Raw genomic sequence first — 22,051 nt, forward strand, 5'->3', positions numbered from 1 at the left:
GGCAATTGACCCCTGACCACGCTGATGCTGTAAAGTGTTCCTCTAGCCGCTGGACCTCAGTGCTGCCCTCACCGCTGCTGTGGCTCAGATCAAACTTGGGCTCCTTGTGTATTTTGGGGGTTGTTAAATCCTCCAGTCGCTATGTTCGGGCTCCAGCTTCCCCCTCTCACAGCACCGAGCCTCTCTTTCCTTGCAGTGCAGTCCAAGGTGGCAACTTGTTCTCCAGCGAGCACAACAGGGGATTCTGGGCGGTCGGCCCCCTCACGTGGGTGAAAATGAAGTGGGCGAGGATCCATTTTGAGATCAGTCTGAGGTAAGCACGGAAATGTCACGTGTGGCACCCCTCAGGGCCTTGAATGTGTTGTCGACACTAATATTAAGTTGAAACTAAATAGTTTATGAAACCCTGATTATTATTTTGTTGGTGAATAAATGCTTGTACAAAATAAAAGGGGGATCCCCACAGGTTCAGAAGCAGACTAGGATACACTGTCTCCTGAGAACAATGATCACTACAGCCATTCACACAGAATGCTGGAGGAACTCGAGCTGAAAAAGAGGGAAAGGGGAGGGGGAGAATAAATTTCCGGAAACTGGAGAAATCAGAGTTCGTGCCATCAGGTTGGAGGCCACCCAGATGGAAGATGACGTGTTGAGAGTGGACTCATCGTGGCAGAAGAGGAGGCCTTCTTGATGGGGGACTGGAGATCTCTTGGGTGAAAGTGAAGTGATCTGGGAATTGATTGAGAGCATGTCAATTCCCCACTGTGGCATCTTCTCTGTTTTCCTCACCTGCCCATCACCTCTGTCTGGTGCCCCTCCTCCCCGCTATCAGATTCCTTCTTCTCCAGCCCATTCCCTTTTCCAACTGCCACCTCCCAGTTTCTCACTTCATCCCTCTTCTCCCACCCACCTGGCTTCACCTGTCACCTTCCAGCTTGTCCTACTTCTCCTCCTTCCCACCTTCTTATTCTGGCATCTTCCCTTTCTTTCCAGTCCTGATGAAGGGTCTCAGCCCAAAATGTCAACTGTTTATTCATTTCCATAGATACTGCCTGACCTGTTGAGTTCCTCCAGCATTTTGTGTGTGTTGCTCTGGATTTCCAGCATCTGCAGAATCTCCTGTGTTTATGATATCAGCCATTGCTGCATGACGCAGCCTGGCTCCTATCACACACCTCCCTCACCTCCACAGGTAGAGGGAGTAGAAAGTCTGGGGACCAGGAACCGTCATGAACACTGGGCAGGTAGGCAGCTTCTGTGGAGGGGGGACCAGACTCGGGTTAGGGACTCTTCGCCACAGATAGGAAAGTGAGAGAAGAAGCACTTTCTACCCAGAGAGGGTCTGTGACAGGTCAGAGACCAGAAATGCTTCCATTTCTCTCACATCTCTCACTCTCAAATGCTAAGTAATTTTTAACAACACACACAAAATGCTGGAGGAACTCAGCAGGTCAGGAACCATCTATGGAAATGAATAAGCAGCCGATGTTTTGGGCAAAGACCCTTCAGCAGGACTGAATAGTTTATCAATCCACTCAAATAGTTGCTGCCCGACTGCTAAGTTCCTTCACCTGTGTGTGTGTGTGTGTGTGTGTTGCTTTGGATTTCCAGTATCTACAGAAGCTCTTGTGAATAATTTTTAACTTTGGTCTCCATTCTCTTTTTCTCTCTGTCTTCCCACTCTCCTATTTATAACACACTTGGATAGATAGATAGATATACTTTATTAATCCCGAGGGAAATTTGGTAAAAGTAAGAATAGATCGGAACAGCTGTACCAGGCTGCATGCACGACCGGTGCATACACACTAGTACAGTTCTGATGGAAAGCTTGTGTTCTCTATATTTATTGCTTATTTATTATTATTATTATTTTCTTTCTATATATTTGCACGGTTTGTCGTATTTTGCACAATGATTGTTTCTCCATCCTGTTGGGTGCGGTCTTCGTGTATACAGCCACAAGAAAGTGAATCACAGGGTTGTATGTAGTGACATATACAGTGTGTACTTTGTTAATAAACTTTGAAGATTTTGAACCCGAGTCCTCAGCTTGAAATGTGAACCCCAAAGTTCAAAGTAAATTTATTATCAAAGTACATATATGTTACCATGTACAACCCCTGAGATTTGTTTTCTTGCAGACATTCTCAATAAATCCATAACCATACTTCCATACCTCTCTCTATAGATACTGCCTAACTTGCTAGGTGTTTGCAGTGTTTTCTGCTTTATTGTTTGACAGTAGTTTGGGTTAGTGTATCCCCATCATCTCGTCTGTTTCCCTCCCTATATATCCCCAGTGAGACTGACCAAGAGCGTCTGATTCCTCAGATGTTATCTCCTCCATTTCTCTCCCTGTATACGCCCAGTGACTCTGACCAAGAACGCCCGAATCCTCGGACATCGTCTGCTCTTATTTCCCTCCCTGTATGCCACCAGTAGACTGACCAAGAATGTCTGATACCTCGGACATAATCTCCTGACTGGTTAAGGATCAAGAGGAGATGGCTAGGGACCCTCACGAGATATCTGTACTTTGTTACCTATTGGTGTGGTACTAGAAGACTGGAGAGTGCCTGATATAGTGCCTTTATTTAATAACTGCAAGGTCAAAACTGGAAACTATAAGGTGGTAAGCTTAATGTCAGTGGTGGGAGAGTTACTGGATGGGATCCTCAGGGACAGAATTTATTCACATTTGGGCAGACAAGAACTAATTTGGGATGGTCAGTGCAGCTTTGTCTGTGGGGAATCATGACTGACATGTCTGATTAAAGTGTGATAAAAAAGAGAATGAGAGGTTGGTGGATTTGAACCCTACGTGGATTTGAGCAAAGCCTTTGATAAGGTCCTGCATAGTAGGCTTGATTACATGGGATCCAGGGTGAGATGGCAAATGGGGTACAATATTGGCTTAGTAAAAGTATCCAGGACATGTCCTCTTTTCAGTGCTACCATGGAGCCTGAAGACAGACACTCAGTGTTTCAGAAACAGATTTCTGAAAGGTCCATGAACACTACCTCGCTCGGCCTCCCTTGCAGTTTATTTGTTATGGTACTTTATAAATTTGAGTTTGCACTGTACTGCTGATGCAAAACAACAAATTTTGCATTGTACAACGTGTGATCATAAAGCCGATTCATATCGGAGACCCTTGTCTGGTGGTGCTGGATTCTTTATTGTATACCAAGTATAAATAGAGTCATTCTGGAAATGAAAAGGTTAATGTATGAGGAGTGTTTGATGGCTCTGGGCCTGTACTCACGAGTTTAGAAGATGAAGTAAGTGGCGAGGGGTTATCCAATTAGAACCTGTCCAGTATCGAAAAGCCTTGATAGAGTGAATGTGAAGAGGCTGTTTTTCCGATTGTGGGGGAGTCTAGAACAAGATGAAATGGCCGTAGAATAGCAATCTCTACTTGAACAGAGATAAGAAGGAATTTCTTTAGCCAGAGGGTGGTGAATCTGTGGAATTCATTGCCAAAGACGGCTGTGGAGCCCAAGTCATTGAATACATTTAAAACGGTTAGTCAGGGCATCAAATGTTGTGGGAAGAAGGCAGGAGAATGGGGTTGAGAGGGATAATAAATCAGCCATGATAAAGATGGAGCTGGTGTGACGAGCTGAGTGGCCTAGTTCTGCACCTATGTTTTATGGCCTTGTACTACCGTAAGATTCATTTTCTTGCAGGCATTTACAGTAAATACAAAGAGAACCAACAAAGGTAGACAAACAGCCAGAGGGGAAAATGTGAAATACAATAAAGAAACAACATAATAATAAATACTGAGGTCGTGAGTTGTAGAATCCTTGAAAGTGAGTCCATAGTGTGTGTGTCCATAGTGATCCTTCAGTTAGTCCTGACGAAGGGTCTCGGCCTGAAACGTCGACTGCGCCTCTTCCTATAGATGCTGCCTGGCCTGCTGCGTTCACCAGCAACTTTGATGTATGTTGCTTGAATTTCCAGCATCTGCAGAATTCCTGTTGTTTCCATAGTGTGTGGAAGTGGTTTAGTGTTGGGGTGAGTGAAGTTAGCTCCTCTGGTTCAACAGCCTGATGGTTGGGGATAATAACTTTTCCTGAACCCGGTAATGTGGGTCCTAGGGCTCCTGCACCGTGATGGCAGCAGTGAGGAGAGAACAGAGCCTGAATGGTGGGGGGATGCTGACGTTGGATGCTACTTTCCTGCGCTAGCACTCTGTATAGATGTGCCCAATGGTGGGAGGGTCTTACCTGTGATCTACTACTTCTTGAAGGCTTTTCTGTTAAAGGTACCAGTTCACTCTCAATCATGCATCTATAGAGGTTTGTTAGAATCTTTGCAAACTTCTAAAAGTAGAGGCATTGCCATGTCTTCTTTGTAATGGCACTTAACAAGCTGGACCCAGGACACATCCTCTGAGGTGGTAACGCCAAAGAATTTTCACAAGGAATGTTAAGGAAGAATTCAGGAAGGCCAAAACACGTCATGAAGTTGCCCTGGCAGACAAAGTGAAGGAGAATCCTAAAGGATTCTACAAGTATGTTAAGAGCAAATGGACTGCGAGGGACAAAATTGATCTTCTGGAAGACCAGAATGGTAATCCATGTGTGGAGCCAAAACTGATAAGGGAAATCTTAAATGCATTATTTGCATCTGTATTTGCTCGGGAGACAGACACAGAGTCTATAGAATTGAGGTAAAGCGGCATTAACTTCATGGACCCTGTACAGATGACAGAGGAGGAGGTGATTGCTAACCTGAGGCAAATCAGGGTGGATAAATCCCCAGGGCCTGACAAGGTGTTCCCTCAGACCCTACGGGAGGCAAGTGCAGAAATTGCGACAGGAGATTGCAGGATAGCCAATGTTATTCTGCTATTTAAGAAGTCGAAACATAAGCCCTTTGGAAATTATAGGCTGGTGAATCTGACATCGGTTGTGGGAAAGTTATTGGAAGATATTCTAAGGGACTGGCTGTATAAGTATTTGGATAGACATAGACTGATTAAGGATAGTCAGCATGGGTTTGTGCATGGTAGGTATGTCTAACCAATCTTATTGAGTTTTTCAAGCAAGTTACCTGGAAAGTTGATGAAGGAAAGGCAGGTACATGTTGTCTACATTGGACGTTAGCAAGGTATTTGACAAGGTCCTGCCTAGGAGGCTGGTCAAGAAGGTTCAGCCACTTGCTATTCAGGCTGAGGTAGTAAATTGAATTGATATTGGTATCATCGGAGAAGACGGAGAGTGGTAGTAGAGGGTTGTTCCTCTGACTGGAGGCCTGTGACTAGCGGTGTACTGCAGGGATCGGAGCTGGGTCCTTTGTTGTTTGTCATCTGTATCAGTGATCTGGATGATAATGTAGAAGACGATCAGCAAATTTGTGGATGACCTTAGGAAGGCAATGTCCATCATAAAGGATCCCCATCACCCAGGCTATACCTTCTTCCCAATGTTACCACCGGGCAGAAGTGATTCAAGAACAGCTTCTTCCCCTCTGCCATCTGATTTATAAATGAACACTACCTCACTACTTCTGTTTCTTTTTTTTGCGCTAATTTTAACTATTTAATACATTTATGTACTTAATATAACTTAGTTTTTTTCTCTATATTTATGTATCATGTATTTCATTGTACTGCTGCCATAAGGTTAACAAATTTCATGATCTGTGCTGATGATATTAAATTTGATTCTTATTGGGGGTGTAATGGATAATGAAGATGACAATCATGGCTTGCTGAGATCTGCATCAGCTGAAGTTTGGATAGGGACATGGTTGGCAGGGATGTGGAGGGCTGTGGTCCTGGTGTAGGTAGTTTAAATGGTTTTGCCATGGATTAGATGGGCCAAAGGTTGTGATTTATGTGCTGTACTTCATACGACTCTGTGACATATGTGTAATTTGATAATAAATATACTTTTAACTTTAGATGATGCTGAGCCTAGAATGGTTGAGTTACAAAGAGAGTGGATAGGGGGAACAGTTTTTCCTGGTGTTTAGGAGGCAGATGGACGAATTTAAAACCATGAAACGTGTAGATATGGTGGATGGCCAATCTTTTCCCCCAGGGTCTGAAAGCAGGACACTGGTTGAAGGTGAGGGAAGAAGTTTAAAGGGGCAAGTTTTTCCACACAGGTGAGTGTATGGAACGAGAGCTGCAGGTACAGTTAGTGTTTGCAATATTAGACAGGTTCATGAGCAGGGAAGTTTTAAAATCATAAGACATAGGAACAGAATTAGGCCATTTGGCCCAACCAACCTCCTTATCTTGTCTTCTCCCCATAACCTTTAACACCCTCAGTTAATCAAGAACCTATTGACTGGGACTCCGATACTGTAAAAGGGCTGGATGGGATAGAGTTTATCAAATGTGTTCAGGAAAGTTTCCTTAACCAGTACATACACGTCTTAACTAGTGAGAATGCAATACTAGATATCGTGAGAGGGAATGAGATAGGGCTGGTGACAGAGGTTTGTGTAGGGGACCCCTTTGTATCTAGTGATCATAATGTCATTAGCTTGAAGAGAATTGGCGAGAAGTATAGGTGTGGAGCTTGGGTTGAGACCTAACGGTGATGAGCCAAACGTAGATTAATGGGATTAGTTGAGGTGGGCATCCTGGTCAGACTAGATGAGTGGGCCTGAAGAACCCATTTCCATGCTAGGCATTGGGCTAATCACAGTGGAAGTGTGTCTGGAGCTGTCTGCTGTGTTTGGTGACTGTATTCTCTGTTTGTCTCTCAGGTCAGAAAGCCTCATGATGAAAATTGTCTCGGTCGTCTTCCGTATGCTTGCCTACTTTGGGCTAATGGCCCCTGATGACAACCTATACAATTACCTGGTGCAGTAGTGGGCTGGAATGCTCTGCTGTGGGAGAATGCTGCCCATCTCGCTGGGGGATCTTGTTCCTTTCTTGCCTCATGACACAGAAGAGATGCAGCTTTCCTCTTAGATGGAGCCATGGTGAGAACGAGAGTGCTGGAACACGCTGATGGTGAAGGAATGATGGCCCACAGTGACGTGACTACACACTAGGTTACACCAGCACCTGGGTGTAACTCTGCTGATCCACACACACCAGCTGCCAGCACAGCCCATGGACCAGCTCTGAACAGACCACAGACCAGCGGTCGTGAAATACAATGAATAAGGAGAGTTGAGCTCCTGTTAAGGATCAGACTTTGGCCAAATAGTATCAGAGCTCACTCAGCTTCTTGATTTCTCCCCAAAACCAGATTAACTGTTAAGAAACAAAGGCACGGCTTGAAGTATTAACCTTCATCATGTGTAGAGAAAATGTTTTTACTGCAAGTAAAGGTGTTTACTGAAGTTCACTTTTTTTTGTTGTGTTGTGTGTACACTGAGTATTTATTCAGAGATACAGTGTGGCCCCTCGGCCCAACAAGCTGTTTTGCCTACCATCCCACCTATTTAACCCTGGCCTAATCACAGGACAATTTACAATGACCAGTTAGCCTACTGACTGGTACATCTTTGGACTGTGGGAGGAACCCCATGTATTCCACAGGGAGAGAGTACAAACACCTTAGAGATGGCAGCTGAACTGAATTCCACCCTGGGCTGTAATAGCATCATGCCAACCACTCTCAATCAGCCCAAGTCGGAAACCAAGGCGAGTTAGCAATGACTTTAAATCAGTAACCTGCGTTTTGTAGAGCTACGTCATTACCTGGCAATATGCCGGGCAACTTTGAGGGAACTATGGACGTGGACCCCCAAGATCCCTCTGTTCCTCCACATTGCTAAGAATCCTGCCATTAACTCTGTATTCTGCCTTCAAATTCAACACTCCACATCACCCTTTTCTAGATTAAGCTCCATCTGCTATTACTCTGCCCAGCGCTGCATCTTGTCAATGTAACCTCCAACAACTTTCTACACTATCCACATCAACCTTTTTATCATGTCCAGACTTACTATCCCACCATTCCACTTCCTCATCCAAGCAATTTATAAAACTCAGAAAGAGCAGGTCCCAGAACAGATCCGCGTGGAACGCCACTGGTAACTGATCTGCAGGGAGGATACGCTCCATTTGCATCCAACCTCTGCCTTGAATGAGCAAATACTTTTCCTTCTGGACTTTGAAATTCAATTCTTTCTCTAATTCGTGTTTTGTTTTTAAAATTAATTGTTTTCTTGACAACTATGGACTGCATCATATCACACCAACTCCAAGCTCCCCCTTGCTGAAATGAGAAATGCACTTCCCATTTGTACATTTCCAGTGAGGAATCTGTTGGTGGTCCATCGAATCCAACAATGATAGGAGACCTGTGCAGGAGAATATTTAAAGTGGAAAAGCTGTTGCTCTGGGGCAATTCCATTTTCAACCTCGGAAGTCTGGGTCCAGTGGTACAAGTAGTCGTCACGAACTGGGTCTTCCTTGATTGCAGTGGATGACCATGACTTCTTCAACGCCTTGTCATATCCTACGCTTTTCAGAATCACCGTAGCAGATTTGGATCAGGCTTGGATCTCACTGTGGCTCTCATTGGGCCAGGCCACCAGAGCTGACTTCACACAGCCATGTCCCTATCTCTTCGGGGAATGAGGTCTGCCGGTTACCTTCACCTGGTTTAGCCCACTCGTCGAGGTGGTGGGTGGCAAAAGGAAAGCTACCCAGAATGGACACGACAAGCCCCTTCACTTGACCTGAAGAGCTGTTTCTCTCCCCATCGCTGCTACCTGACCTGTTGATCAGATGTGTGGGAGATAAATTCATGGAATGAAGATAAAACTTTGTTCAAGAACACAAAAGGTGAACAGACTACTTTATTTTAGTGTAATAGGAGTGATAGGGGTGTATGGGGTGTCCAGGGAGGGGTAGCACCTTTGGTGAAGGGGCTTCTGGTGTCCATTCTGGGGCAGCTCACTCACCTCTGGCTCAGAGTAGCTGTTTGTATGTGATAGCAATCACACCCCAGTACACTGCACTGACAGGTGGGGTCTATACCCCAGTGAGATGGGAACGTGCCTGTCTTTGCATGCTCGATGAAAAGTGACCAGGCACAGAAATCAGTCTTCCACTATAACCAAGGAAGGGCATACAGACGAGTCACTTTAAATTCTTACTCCTCCGACACATGGCCTTCTGTGTTGTAGCAAGAGTTTCACACATCATCTTACATCTGGGCAGGTTGCAGTTTTCAGAACAGTGTGGAGGGAGCTGGACGGTCAACGCTGCGGGTCCAGAGCCTTGAGATGGTGGATATTGAGTGAACCAAGGGATCATTGGTGAGACCAATGGCAGGAGAGTAGTGTGGCCTCAGTTGTAGCAAACATCAGGCTCTCAGGCTATTCGGTTGCCCAGGGGAAGTGATGTGGCATGGTGCTGCCCTCTAGTGTTCGCTTGGTGGAAAGCAAGCGGGATTGCCTGTCTCCTGTTGCTCCAGTGTGTAATGATTTGGACTGCTGTAGGCTTATTCTTGCCAACAATATCCCAAGCACCATTAATCAACAGCACATGACAGTCAGAGACTTGGGCTATTTTCTTTTGCATGTCTTTGCTGTGCATGACTGACAGTACTATGTAGTGCAATTTCCCCCAGAGGAACGTTGTTTCATTTGGCTGTATTCACGTATGGTCAAATGACAATTAGCAACCTTGAGGAAAGGTGTTAGTGGAGCTGGATCATAATCACTAGGATAGGCACTGGGCAGTGAATGCCCATCTCACCTAAAAGACCGTAAGATAAAGGAGCAGAATTAGGCTATTTGGCCCATCGAGTCTGCTCTGCCATTTCATCCTTGTTCATCCAAAGGATTGCTCAATGCTGGATTTACAGAAGTGTCTCAAATCACAAAGACTTTATAAAGGAAGATTGATTTGCTGAGTTCCTTAATATTCTAGCACCTACAGGATCTCTTGCGTTTATTAAAAGACTTATGAAGTCATGAGGAGCATAGATAATTCGCCACAGACTTTTCCCCAGGGTAGGGGAGTTCAGAACTCGAGGGAAGATGACGAGAGGGAAAAGGTTTCAAGGGAACCCAAGGAACAACTTTTTCCACACAGGTGATGGCGACGTACTATGTATATCTTACGGTAATTTATAATACATTTTAAGGTAAGGACATGTTCGGCAGAACTTTGTGGACCGAAGGGCCTGTATTGTGCTGTAGATTTTGTTTCCATGTACTGCACTGTACTGCCACCACAAAGTTAAGGATATATGTCAGCGGTAATAACCTGATTCCAATTCTAGACATTGGGTAAGTACATTGTGGGGCAGCATGGATGAGATGGGCCAAAAGGCCTGTATCCATGCTGTATGACTATAAAACATCATCCTTGTACTCTTCATAAAACCTTGCAATGAAGGCCAAAACAGCAGCTGCCTCCTCTCAAACTACACAAGAGCCTAGGCCATTTCCATAAGACATAGAAGCAGAATTAGGCTATTTGGTCCATTGAGTCTGTTCCACCATTCCATGATGGTTGATTTATTTCCCTCAATCCCATTCTCCTGCTTTCTCCCCTTAACCGGTGATGCTCTGACTAATCAAGAACCCATCAAACTCCACTTTAAATAAATATAACCAATGACTTGGTCTCCACAGATTCACCATCCTCTGGCTAAAGAAATTCCTCCTCATCTCTGTTCAAATGGGACATCCTTCTATTCTGAGTCTGTGTCCTCTAGCCTTAGATTCCCGCCACGACAGGAAATTTCTCTACATCCAGGCGAGCTACTCAGGCTTGTATGAGTTCATCTAAAAGGTGAAGAGTGTATGGAATGAGCTGCCAGAGGAAGTGCTGGAGGCAGATATATTAACAACATTTAAAATACATTTGGTTAGTAAAGGTGTGCAGAGGTTTTTTATGCCATGGACCCCTACCATTAACAGAGTGGACTTTGGACCCCAGATTGGGAACCCTTGGTGTAGAGGGATGTAGGCAACTGGGACGACGTTGGCCAGCAGGGACAAGCTGGGTCAAAGGACCTGTGCCAGTGTTGTGTAGCTCCATAACTCTGAGGTGATGTTTTGAAGGAATTCCAGAATAACCTTCACCAATGGCCAAACAAATAAATATAACAATGCACAGTGGACATTATGTAGACAGAAGAGATTAGTTTCATTAGCCATTTGATTACTAATTGGTTAGGCTCAACATTGTGGGCTGAAGGGCCTGTGCCTGTGCTGTACTGGCCTGTGGTCCCGAGGGGGCAGGCACAGATAGAAGAGAACCGGGGAGGGGGGCTGTGGAGGAGCCACTGAAGGGTAGGCCTGATTGTGAAGTGGTTAAACTTTGCCTTGTCAAGAGCTTTCTAACCGGGGTGAAATTCTTAAGGAAAGACAGGACAATTATTGGGAGCTATCCTTCAGTTACATGCATGACAAGATATCATAATGGGTATGGGCCTTACAATCTAGGGCACGTGTCCTGTAGCTATGCAGTCAGAGTGTCTAGTACTCTTGTGAAGGCAGAGAAACTAGAATGGTTGGGGGGTGGGAATCAAATTAAAGAGGCTAGGCGTGAGGAGGTTAGTTCACAACAGGGGGATGGGAACCAGTGCAGAGAGACAGAGGGGTGTAAAGTGAGGGTAGAAGCAAAAAGTACAAAGGAGAAAAGTAAAAGTGGCAGGCCGACAAATCCAGGGCAAGCATTAAAAAGGGCCACTTTTCAACATAATTGTATAAGGGCTAAGAGAGTTGTAAAAGAGCGCCTGAAGGCTTTGTGTGTCAATGCAAGGAGCATTCGTAATAAGGTGGATGAATTGAAAGTGCAGATTGTTATTAATGATTATGATATAGTTGGGATCACAGAGACATGGCTCCAGGGTGACCAGGGATGGGAGCTCAACGTTCAGGGATATTCAATATTCAGGAGGGATAGACATGAAGGAAGGGGAGGTGGGGTGGCGTTGCTGGTTAAAGGAGAGATTAACGCAATAGAAAGGAAGGACATAAGCTGGGAAGATGCGGAATCGATATGGGTAGAGTTGCGTAACACTAAGGGGCAGAAGACGCTGGTGGGAGTTGTGTACAGGCCACCTAACAGTAGTAGTGAGGTCGGAGATGTTATTAAATAGGAAATTAGAAATGTGTGCAATAAAGGAACAGCAGTTATAATGGGTGACTTCAATCTACATGTAGATTGGGTGAACCAAATTGGTAAAGGTGCTGAGGAAGAGGATTTCTTGGAATGTATGCGGGATGGTTTTTTGAACCAACATGTCGAGGAACCAACGAGAGAGCTGGCTATTCTGGACTGGGTTTTGAGCAATGAGGAAGGGTTAATTAGCGATCTTGTCGTGAGAGGCCCCTTGGGTAAGAGTGACCATAATATGGTGGAATTCTTCATTAAGATGGAGAGTGACATAGTTAATTCAGAAACAAAGGTTCTGAACTTAAAGAGGGGTAACTTTGAAGGTATGAGACGTGAATTAGCTAAGATAGACTGGCAAATGACACTTAAAGGATTGACGGTGGATATGCAATGGCAAGCATTTAAAGGTTGCATGGATGAACTACAACAATTGTTCATCCCAGTTTGGCAAAAGAATAAATCAAGGAAGGTAGTGCACCCGTGGCTGACAAGAGAAATTAGGGATAGTATCAATTCCAAAGAAGAAGCATACAAATTAGCCAGAGAAAGTGGCTCACCTGAGGACTGGGAGAAATTCAAAGTTCAGCAGAGGAGGACAAAGGGCTTAATTAGGAAGGGGAAAAAAGATTATGAGAGAAAACTGGCAGGGAACATAAAAACGGACTGTAAAAGCTTTTATAGATATGTAAAAAGGAAAAGACTGGTAAAGACAAATGTAGGTCCCCTGCAGACAGAAACAGGTGAATTGATTATGGGGAGCAAGGACATGGCAGACCAATTGAATAATTACTTTGGTTCTGTCTTCACCAAGGAGGACATAAATAATCTTCCAGAAATAGTAGGGGACAGAGGGTCCAGTGAGATGGAGGAACTGAGCGAAATACATGTTAGTAGGGAAGTGGTGTTAGGTAAATTGAAGGGATTGAAGGCAGATAAATCCCCAGGGCCAGATGGTCTGCATCCTAGAGTGCTTAAGGAAGTAGCCCAAGAAATAGTGGATGCATTAGTGATAATTTTTCAAAACTCATTAGATTCTGGACTAGTTCCTGAGGATTGGAGGGTGGCTAATGTAACTCCACTTTTTAAAAAAGGAGGGAGAGAGAAACCAAGGAATTATAGACCGGTTAGCCTAACGTCGGTGGTGGGGAAACTGCTGGAGTCAGTTATCAAGGATGTGATAACAGCACATTTGGAAAGCGGTGAAATCATCGGACAAAGTCAGCATGGATTTGTGAAAGGAAAATCACGTCTGACGAATCTCATAGAATTTTTTGAGGATGTAACTAGTAGAGTGGATAGGGAAGAACCAGTGGATGTGGTATATTTGGATTTTCAAAAGGCTTTTGACAAGGTCCCACACAGGAGATTAGTGTGCAAACTTAAAGCACACGGTATTGGGGGTAAGGTATTGGTGTGGGTGGAGAATTGGTTAGCAGACAGGAAGCAAAGAGTGGGAATAAAAGGGACCTTTTCAGAATGGCAGGCGGTGGCTAGTGGGGTACCGCAAGGCTCTGCTGGGACCCCAGTTGTTTACAATATATATTAATGACTTGGATGAGGGAATTAAATGCAGCATCTCCAAGTTTGCAGATGACACGAAACTGGGTGGCAGTGTTAGCTGTGAGGAGGATGCTAAGAGGATGCAGGGTGACTTGGATAGGTTGGGTGAGTGGGCAAATTCATGGCAGATGCAATTTAATGTGGATAAATGTGAAGTTATCCACTTTGGTGGCAAAAATAGGAAAACAGATTATTATCTGAATGGTGGCCGATTAGGAAAAGGGGAGGTGCAACGAGACCTGGGTGTCATTATACACCAGTCATTGAAAGTGGGCATGCAGGTACAGCAGGCGGTGAAAAAGGCAAATGGTATGCTGGCATTTATAGCGAGAGGATTCGAGTACAGGAGCAGGGAGGTACTACTGCAGTTGTACAAGGCCTTGGTAAGACCACACCTGGAGTACTGTGTGCAGTTTTGGTCCCCTAATCTGAGGAAAGACATCCTTGCCATAGAGGGAGTACAAAGAAGGTTCACCAAATTGATTCCTGGGATGGCAGGACTTTCATATGAAGAAAGACTGGATGAACTGGGCTTGTACTCATTGGAATTTAGAAGATTGAGGGGGGATCTGATTGAAACATATAAAATCCTAAAGGGATTGGACAGGCTAGATGCAGGAAGATTGTTCCCGATGTTGGGGAAGTCCAGAACGAGGGGCCACAGTTTGAGGATAGAGGGGAAGCCTTTTAGGACTGAGATTAGGAAAAACTTCTTCACACAGAGTGGTGAATCTGTGGAATTCTCTGCCACAGGAAACAGTTGAGGCCAGTTCTTTGGCTATATTTAAGAGGGAGTTAGATATGGCCCTTGTGGCTACGGGGGTCAGGGGGTATGGAGGAAAGGCTGGGGCGGGGTTCTGAGTTGGATGATCAGCCATGATCTTAATAAATGGTGGTGCAGGCTCGAAGGGCTGAATGGCCTACTCCTGCACCTATTTTCTATGTTTCTATGTAACACAGAGGACAAAGAAATAGAGAGCAACACACAAAACGCTGAAGAAACTCAGGTCAGGTAGCAGCTATGGAAACGAGTAAACAGTCAACGTTTCGGGCCAAGATCCTTCGTTAAGCCTGGAGAGGTGTTGGGGGGGGGCGGCGGGGGAATGAAGTAAGAAGCTGGGAGGTGATAAGTGAAAAAGGGAATGGGCTGAAAGGAGGAATCTGATGGGAGAAAGTGAAGGAGAAGAGATAAGAGGCCAGAGTGGAGAATTGAAGATGATGAATGTTTACGCCGTCAGGTTGGAGGCTACCTACACAGAACATGAGGTGTTACTCTTCAAACCTGAGAGGGGCCTCACCATGGCAGAAGAGGAGGCCATGGACCGACATGTGGGAATGGGAAAGGGGATGAGGACAAGAATTTAAATGGTTGGTCTCTGGGAAATCCTGCTTTTTGCGGAATGGACCTTTTATGGTAGTTGTGGGGCTATCTCGTCCACTTGTGTGTGTGCCTACTCTTTTCACTGTATAGAGACCGGGAACTATGGAAGGCTTCAGTCCAAGCACTTTGCAAAGCCAAGCAGACTTGTTTTAAAAAAAAACACCTCAGAAATCTTACCCCCCCACCCCCATAATTTCCTCAAATCACCTTAAAATGTTAGAACAACATAGCCAAGAAACAGGCCCTTCAGCCCAATCTGCTGAGTCCCAGCGATATGCACCCGGACTATAGCCCCTCCCATCTCTGTAATTATCCAAACTTGCGCTACCCACTGAGTGAAGAAGCTCCTCAGGTTTCTCTAAATATTTCACCTTTTACCCTTAACCCTTGACCTCGAGTTCTAGTCTCACCCAACCTCAGTGGAAAAAGCCTGCTTGCATTTACCCCATCTGTACCCCTCATAATTTTGAATACCTTAGGCACCTCTCCAGTTCACTGGGCCATCGGTTAATCGGGGGAGCTGCTTATTTGGGACAACTCTTATACTAATCGAGAAAATAACCAGGATTCCCTTTGCTTATTTGGGACACGCTGCTATTTACACTCTGCATAGACAGGAGGCAATTGACACTTTCAGTATGTGAACTTGGGTGGTTATTAAACGTTACACTGTGCTTAGAGCGACGAGTTTTTAAATACTGATTTCTGTCACTGAGGTTTCAAGCATTCAGGCTTGGAGATGCCAGAAACAGCCAGGAGTGAAAATGAAACAATTTCACTATTTCAACAAGTTAGGAACTACCAAGAACTTGAAGGTATCAACAATCATCTTGAAAATGAAGATTTGGAGGATGTAATCGTCAACAGCAATGTATGAAGGCAGTCCAAATTAGTTGTCTGACTGTAAATATACAAATTCAGCAAAATCAAAAGAACACAGCAGCATACACTGGATGAATTTCTCTGTCGCTAACCATCAGGAACTAATACAGTTTCATAGTACTGCAGCAGTATTGGTAGTGTTCTAATTAGTTCTGCATTTCATTTAAATGCATAATCTGCTATTGAGTTTGTTCCTTTTAATACCTTTTTAGCTACTTCCATGAAACTGGCTAACTGGGCCAAAATGTACTGGTCCTAATTAACTGGAATCCACTGTACTTCCTTGAAACTGAAGAGGAAAGAAATAATGATGAATGTGGGCCAGATTAAAAAATAACTTTTTTTTCCCCATCTGTTTTACAAAAGCTTTTAAACATGAAAAAGACACACAATACGTTCAGGCTAACTCATATAAACAAACCAAGTCCTAAAATCCATCTCCAGGTCCTCTGCGGCTTGTGACTCAGTCACAAAGGGGGAACCTTTATGCAACACCCCTGTGTCCAGGTGGTGAACTTTAGAAAGTGCACACACCGTTGCAAAGATGAATGTGATCACAGCGTTCCTTGTGTTTCTGCCTCGTTTCCATCAGAAGTGGGCAGTTACCCGATCAATCTCCAACACGTCTTCCAAGATCTGAAAGAAGAGGGGTGGGGAAAATGTAACAGCAGCATCCAGATGCTCATAGGTAGGAAAGGTGAACAGAACCCCTTTTTAATCCCCAGTCAGACAAGTTGACCGTACTCAGGTTAAGCCAAACATTAGAATCAACCCGGGAGGAGGGGGTGGCGGCGCAATCACTTTACAGCCGCAGTGATCACTGATTGGAATTCCATTCCCACCACTGTCTGTAAGGAGTTTGTATGTTCTCTCCGTGACTGCATGTGTTTCCTGCGGGTGTCCCAGTCTCCACCCACATTCCAAAGACACACGGGTTAGGGTCAGTGAGTTGGCACCAGAAGTATGGCGACACTTCATTGACACAAACAACGTACTTCACTGTATGTACATGTGACAACTGAAACTAATCCTTAAAATCCAGACGTGGTGGAAAGGCTGGAGATTGAATTGATGGTCTCGGGACCCCACCTGCCCTGCTTGCATCACTTTCAGCAGGGTTTCCCATTGACGACCCGTGTGCCACACTTCCTGGGAGCCTGTTAACCCCACGCGTGGCCACACTCCCCCGAGGAGGCCTGTAAACCCTGGACACCGTTAAACCTGCGCGCCCTGAGATACTCTGAGACACGGATAACCCCGTGTGCACTGACGTCCGAGGTGCTGTACGTCAGATGCTGCACGTATTAGTTGTGCCCGTTAACGTGTCACGCTCTCACCATATCTGGCGTGGTGCCAATTTTCTTGGCCAGCTCGCTGCGCTCCATGGTGCTCAGGTAGAGAAACTTGTTGAGCAGGTCACCATCCAGGATGTTGCGCACGGCGTTCTGCAGGGCGCGGCGATCACAGTGCAGCATCCTGTGGGGGCACGAAGCAGGCAGAATGAGACCATTACACCGCGGTGGGCCGGGGCAGGGCCAGTCTCCAGGGCAGCAGACAGCATGCGGACGACAAAGCAGGCAGAATGGGACCGTTACACCGCGGTGGGCCAGGACAGCAGACAGCATGCAGACGTCCAGCGACCCACATCACCCCCCACCGCCCAACTGACTGTAGCAGTTCAAAATGGCAGCTTCTCAAGGGCAAGTAGTGATCTGGACTATACAGGTATGAAATAAGGCAGGCTTCCCACTCCCCTGAAAGGCACTGACAAAATTGGTCACATTTCCATAAAGACCACAGCACACAGGAGCAGAATTAGGCCCTTTGGTCCATCGAGTCTGCTCTGTTCTTCCATTAGTCTGATTTATTATCCTTTTTAACCTTAATCTCCTGTCTTATAAAATCATAAGATACAAGAGCAGAATCTAGACATTTGGCCCATTAGTCTGCTCCGCCATTCCATCATGGCTGATTTATTATGCCTGTCAACCCAATTCCCTGCCTTCTCCCCGCTGAGATTCACCAGAAGGCACCACAATATTCACCTCTCTTAAACTAATCAACTTCAGAACTTTACCTTTAACCAACTACCAACAAATTGGGTTTGTTCCTATGGAAAAGAAACAGTCTGTTCCTCCCTGTGAGGTGATGGTCTGGGGCCAATCGACAGGTGTACACGAGACACAGTGAGTTGTTTTGCGTCAGTTTGAAAGAGCAGCTACTGAAAGACAGAGATGGTGACAACGGGGTGACAGAGAAAGTTTTGCTTACCTGAAAGCCTTGGGGTTGAGGCCGGCGTGGTGTGGGATCATCGTGATCAGCGCATTCTGTAACATCAGAAGCCGCCTGTATGTCTTCTCCTGCATGGGTAGCAGGAACCCAATCCCACCATCCAGCGTAGCTAGAAAACAAAGCCAAACATACGAAACTGACTCCACAGTTGGACACAAGACAGTGATGGTGGAGAGTCGTTTGCTAGATTAGAGACCTGCTGCCAGAGGTGTTGTTGGGATCAGTGCTGGGTCCCCTGTGGTTCATCGTTTATATTTACGATCGGTATTACAGGGTACAGTCGGTGGCGTGGTTGGAGAACACTATAGCAGAGAGTTTACCATGGGGCGCCACGCGAGGGTGACACTATCGCAGCTCGGGTTCATTTCCAGCGCTGCCCTGGCCCACCGTGGAGTAATGGTCTCATTCTGCCCTCCAGGATGCTGCACCGTGATTGCCGAGCCCTGCAGAATGCCGTGTGCAACACCCTGGATGTTCTCCCGTGCACATGTGGGTTTCCTCTGGGTGCTCCAGTATCCTCCCATACTGGGTAGTAGGTTAATCGGTCATTGGAAATTGTCCTGTGATTAGGCTGGGGTTAAGGAGGTGATTGCTGGACAGTGCGTCTCGTTGGGCTGGACAGCGATAGACTGAGTGATAGATGGCCTGGGGAGAGTTGGAGAACAGCGAGACCAGTGGGAAAAGGTACACAGCTCCTTCAGGATGATGACACAGGGAGAGGGGGTAGTGGAGGTGTCTGGCACGCTGGTCAGGATGTTGAGTTGTACGTTTGGAGTACTGCGTACAGTTCTGGTCGGAAGGATGTTGTGAAACTGGAAAGGGGGCAAACGAGATGGAAGTGAAAACAAGGCGGCACACTAGCCAAGCGTTCACCATAACGTTACCACCGCGCCAATGACTCGGGTTTAATTCCCACCACTGTACTTCACACAAGTTTTCACCGGGTGCTCTGGTTTTCTCCCGTACTGACCACGTGCGTGTAATTACGCGGTAGGGCTGACTGGGCCAGGAGGGTCTGTTACCGTGCAGCATCTCACGATGTTGCTGGGACGGCAGTGTTTGAGTTACGAGAGGCTGAGGCTCCCCCCACCCCGACCCAGAGTGCAGGTGGCTGAACGGTGACCTTACGAGGTTTACCAGGTGATAAGGTGGGTGGTCACAGCCTTTTCCGCAGGGTAGAGCACAGTAAAACTGGAAGGCATAGGTTTGAAATCCGAGGGGAGAGATTTACTAGGAAGATGAGGGGCAGCTGTTCCACAGAGGGTGGTGGGTATGTGGAACAAGCTGCCAGAGGCTGTAGAGGCAGGTACAATTACAACATTGAAAAGATGCTTGGACAGGTTTAATGATAGACACAAGAGATCCTGCAGATGCTGGAAATCCAGAGCAAAACACATGGAATACTGAGTTAGTCCTGACAAAGGGTCTCAGCCTGAAACGTCGACTACACCTCTTCCTAGAGATGCTGCCTGGCCTGCTGCGTTTACCAGCAACTTTTATGTGTGTTGCTTGAATTTCCAGCATCTGCAGAATTCCTGTTGTTTGCGTTTAAATACTGAAGGAACTCAGTGGGTCAGGTAGCATCTATGGAAATGAATAAACAGTCGATGTATTGAGACCAAACCCCTCATCAGTCCCGGAGGGCAAGGGGGTAAGTGCTAGAGTAAGAAGGTGGGGGAGGGGAAGGAGGACAAGCTAGGTGGTGATAGGTGAAGCCATGTGCACGGTGGAGGGGGGATGAAGTAAGAAGCTGGGAGGTGATAGGTGGCAAAGGCAAAGGACTGGTGAAGAAGGAATCTGAAAGGAGAGGAGAGTGGACGATGGGAGAAAGGGAAGAAAAGGGAGGGGAATCTCTTGCAAGATTAAGAGGGATTTGGGACAAACGCAGGTGAATGAGATCAGCTCAGGTAGGTGTGTTGGTCAGCATGGACGAGTTGAGTGGGGCCAAAGGGCCTGTTTTCCCTACTGTATGATGTTGGGACAAACAGGACCTGACAAAATCACTGACAATGTAATGAACCAGAAACCCGATAGTTACCAAACCAGGTGATGTGCTTGTTCTCCCAGGCCAGGTTTTTCTTATTGGAGCCGTCCATGATGCCACGGCAAGGCGTTCGCCAGAAGGCATTCACATGAGCGCCCACATTGAAGTCAGCTCTCCGCAGTAGCCGTGTCCCTCCGTAACTCTCTCTCGCTGGAAAAGAAAACCCAGAGCTCCTCTGAACGTCTGCTCAGGTGACTTTCTGATTAAAGCCATCTACTCCTGTCAGTCACTGGACAGTGGTGATGCCCAATACACTGAATAATATGCTCAAAGATCCTTCAAAGTTACCACAAAAGATGGCAAAAGCTGTGTTGGCATTCATCAGTGCTGTGATTGAGTTCAAGAGCCGTGAGGTAATGTTGCATCTCTGCAAAACTCTGGTGAGACAACACTGGGAGTACTGTGTTCAAATCAGGTCGGCTCATTACAGGAAGGATGTGAAAGCCTAGAGAGGGTGCAGCGGAGATTTACCAGGGTGCTGTCTGGATTAGACAGCATGTCTGATGAGGATAGGCTGAATGACCTAGAGCTTTTTTCTTTGGAGTGAAGGAAGATAGGTGACGATAGAGGAGTACAAGATAAGATGCACAGATAGAGTGGACAATGAGTGAATTTTCTCCTAGGGTGGCATAAGGCAATTGAAGGAAAGATAAGTGGGGATGTCAGAGGTAGTTTTTTTAAAATACAGAGTGATGGGTATATGGAAGCCACTGCCAGAGATGGTGGGAGAGGCAAATACATCAGGAACAGTTAAGAGACAGGCATGTGGGTGAAAACAATAATGAAGGGCCATGTGGGAGGGAGAGGTTAGATCAGGGGTTCTAACCTTTCTCATGCCACGGACCAATATCATTAAGCAAGGAGTCTATGGAACCCAGGTTGGGAACACTTTGGTTAGATTGATCTTGGATATAGACTTTGGATGACCTGCAGCCATCGACACTCGTCTCAGCACTGAACCGACTGTGACTGTGACCTGCAGCCATCGACACTCGTCTCAGCACTGAACCGACTCTGTGACTGTGACCTGCAGCTATCGACACTCATCTCAGCACTGAACTGTCTCTGTGACTGTGACCTGCAGCCATCGACACTCGTCTCAGCACTGAACCGACTCTGTGACTGTGACCTGCAGCTATCGACACTCATCTCAGCACTGAACCGACTGTGACTGTGACCTGCAGCTATCGACACTCATCTCAGCACTGAACTGTCTCTGTGACTGTGACCTGCAGCCATCGACACTCGTCTCAGCACTGAACTGTCTCTGTGACTGTGACCTGCAGCCATCGACACTCGTCTCAGCACTGAACTGTCTCTGTGACTGTGACCTGCAGCCATCGACACTCGTCTCTGCACTGATCTGTCTGTGACTGTGACCTGCAGCCATCGACACTCGTCTCAGCACTGAACTGTCTGTGACTGTGACCTGCAGCCATCGACACTCGTCTCAGCACTGAACCGACTGTGACTGTGACCTGCAGCCATCGACACTCGTCTCAGCACTGAACCGACTCTGTGACTGTGACCTGCAGCTATCGACACTCATCTCAGCACTGAACTGTCTCTGTGACTGTGACCTGCAGCCATCGACACTCGTCTCAGCACTGAACTGATGCTGTGACTGTGACCTGCAGCCATCGACACTCGTCTCAGGACTGAACTGTCTGTGACTGTGACCTGCAGCCATCGACACTCGTCTCAGGACTGAACTGTCTGTGACTGTGACCTGCAGCCATCGACACTCGTCTCAGGACTGAACTGTCTGTGACTGTGACCTGCAGCTATCGACACTCGTCTCAGCACTGAACCGACTCCGTGACT

The 22,051-nt window shown here is 46.3% G+C and overlaps 2 protein-coding genes across 7 annotated transcripts in view; one reads left to right on the forward strand and one right to left on the reverse strand.

Annotated features, from left to right (window-relative positions):
* Positions 1 to 12,447, forward strand: part of adck5 (aarF domain containing kinase 5) — a 126,102-nt gene extending 113,655 nt beyond the window's left edge. For 2 of the 3 annotated variants that reach the window (XM_063044657.1, XM_063044656.1), the window contains exons 14-15: positions 197 to 313; positions 6,737 to 12,445. In XM_063044657.1, the coding sequence (XP_062900727.1) occupies positions 197 to 313; positions 6,737 to 6,842 (223 nt within the window). In that variant the 3' untranslated portion in view covers positions 6,843 to 12,445. Of the gene's footprint in view, positions 1 to 196; positions 314 to 6,736 lie in introns of all 3 variants that reach the window. The other variant, XM_063044658.1, reaches the window with a different exon arrangement.
* Positions 12,448 to 13,058: 611 nt separating this feature from the next.
* cpsf1 (cleavage and polyadenylation specific factor 1) overlaps positions 13,059 to 22,051 on the reverse strand; it is a 147,012-nt gene continuing 138,019 nt past the window's right edge. For 3 of the 4 annotated variants that reach the window (XM_063044663.1, XM_063044662.1, XM_063044661.1), the window contains exons 35-38: positions 20,222 to 20,377; positions 18,163 to 18,292; positions 17,229 to 17,367; positions 13,060 to 16,527 (exon numbers count right to left, since the gene is read on the reverse strand). In XM_063044663.1, the coding sequence (XP_062900733.1) occupies positions 16,480 to 16,527; positions 17,229 to 17,367; positions 18,163 to 18,292; positions 20,222 to 20,377 (473 nt within the window). In that variant the 3' untranslated portion in view covers positions 13,060 to 16,479. Of the gene's footprint in view, positions 16,528 to 17,228; positions 17,368 to 18,162; positions 18,293 to 20,221; positions 20,378 to 22,051 lie in introns of all 4 variants that reach the window. The other variant, XM_063044660.1, reaches the window with a different exon arrangement.

This window comes from Mobula hypostoma, chromosome 3 (genome assembly GCF_963921235.1).
Source record: "Mobula hypostoma chromosome 3, sMobHyp1.1, whole genome shotgun sequence".
NCBI lineage: Eukaryota > Metazoa > Chordata > Chondrichthyes > Myliobatiformes > Myliobatidae > Mobula > Mobula hypostoma.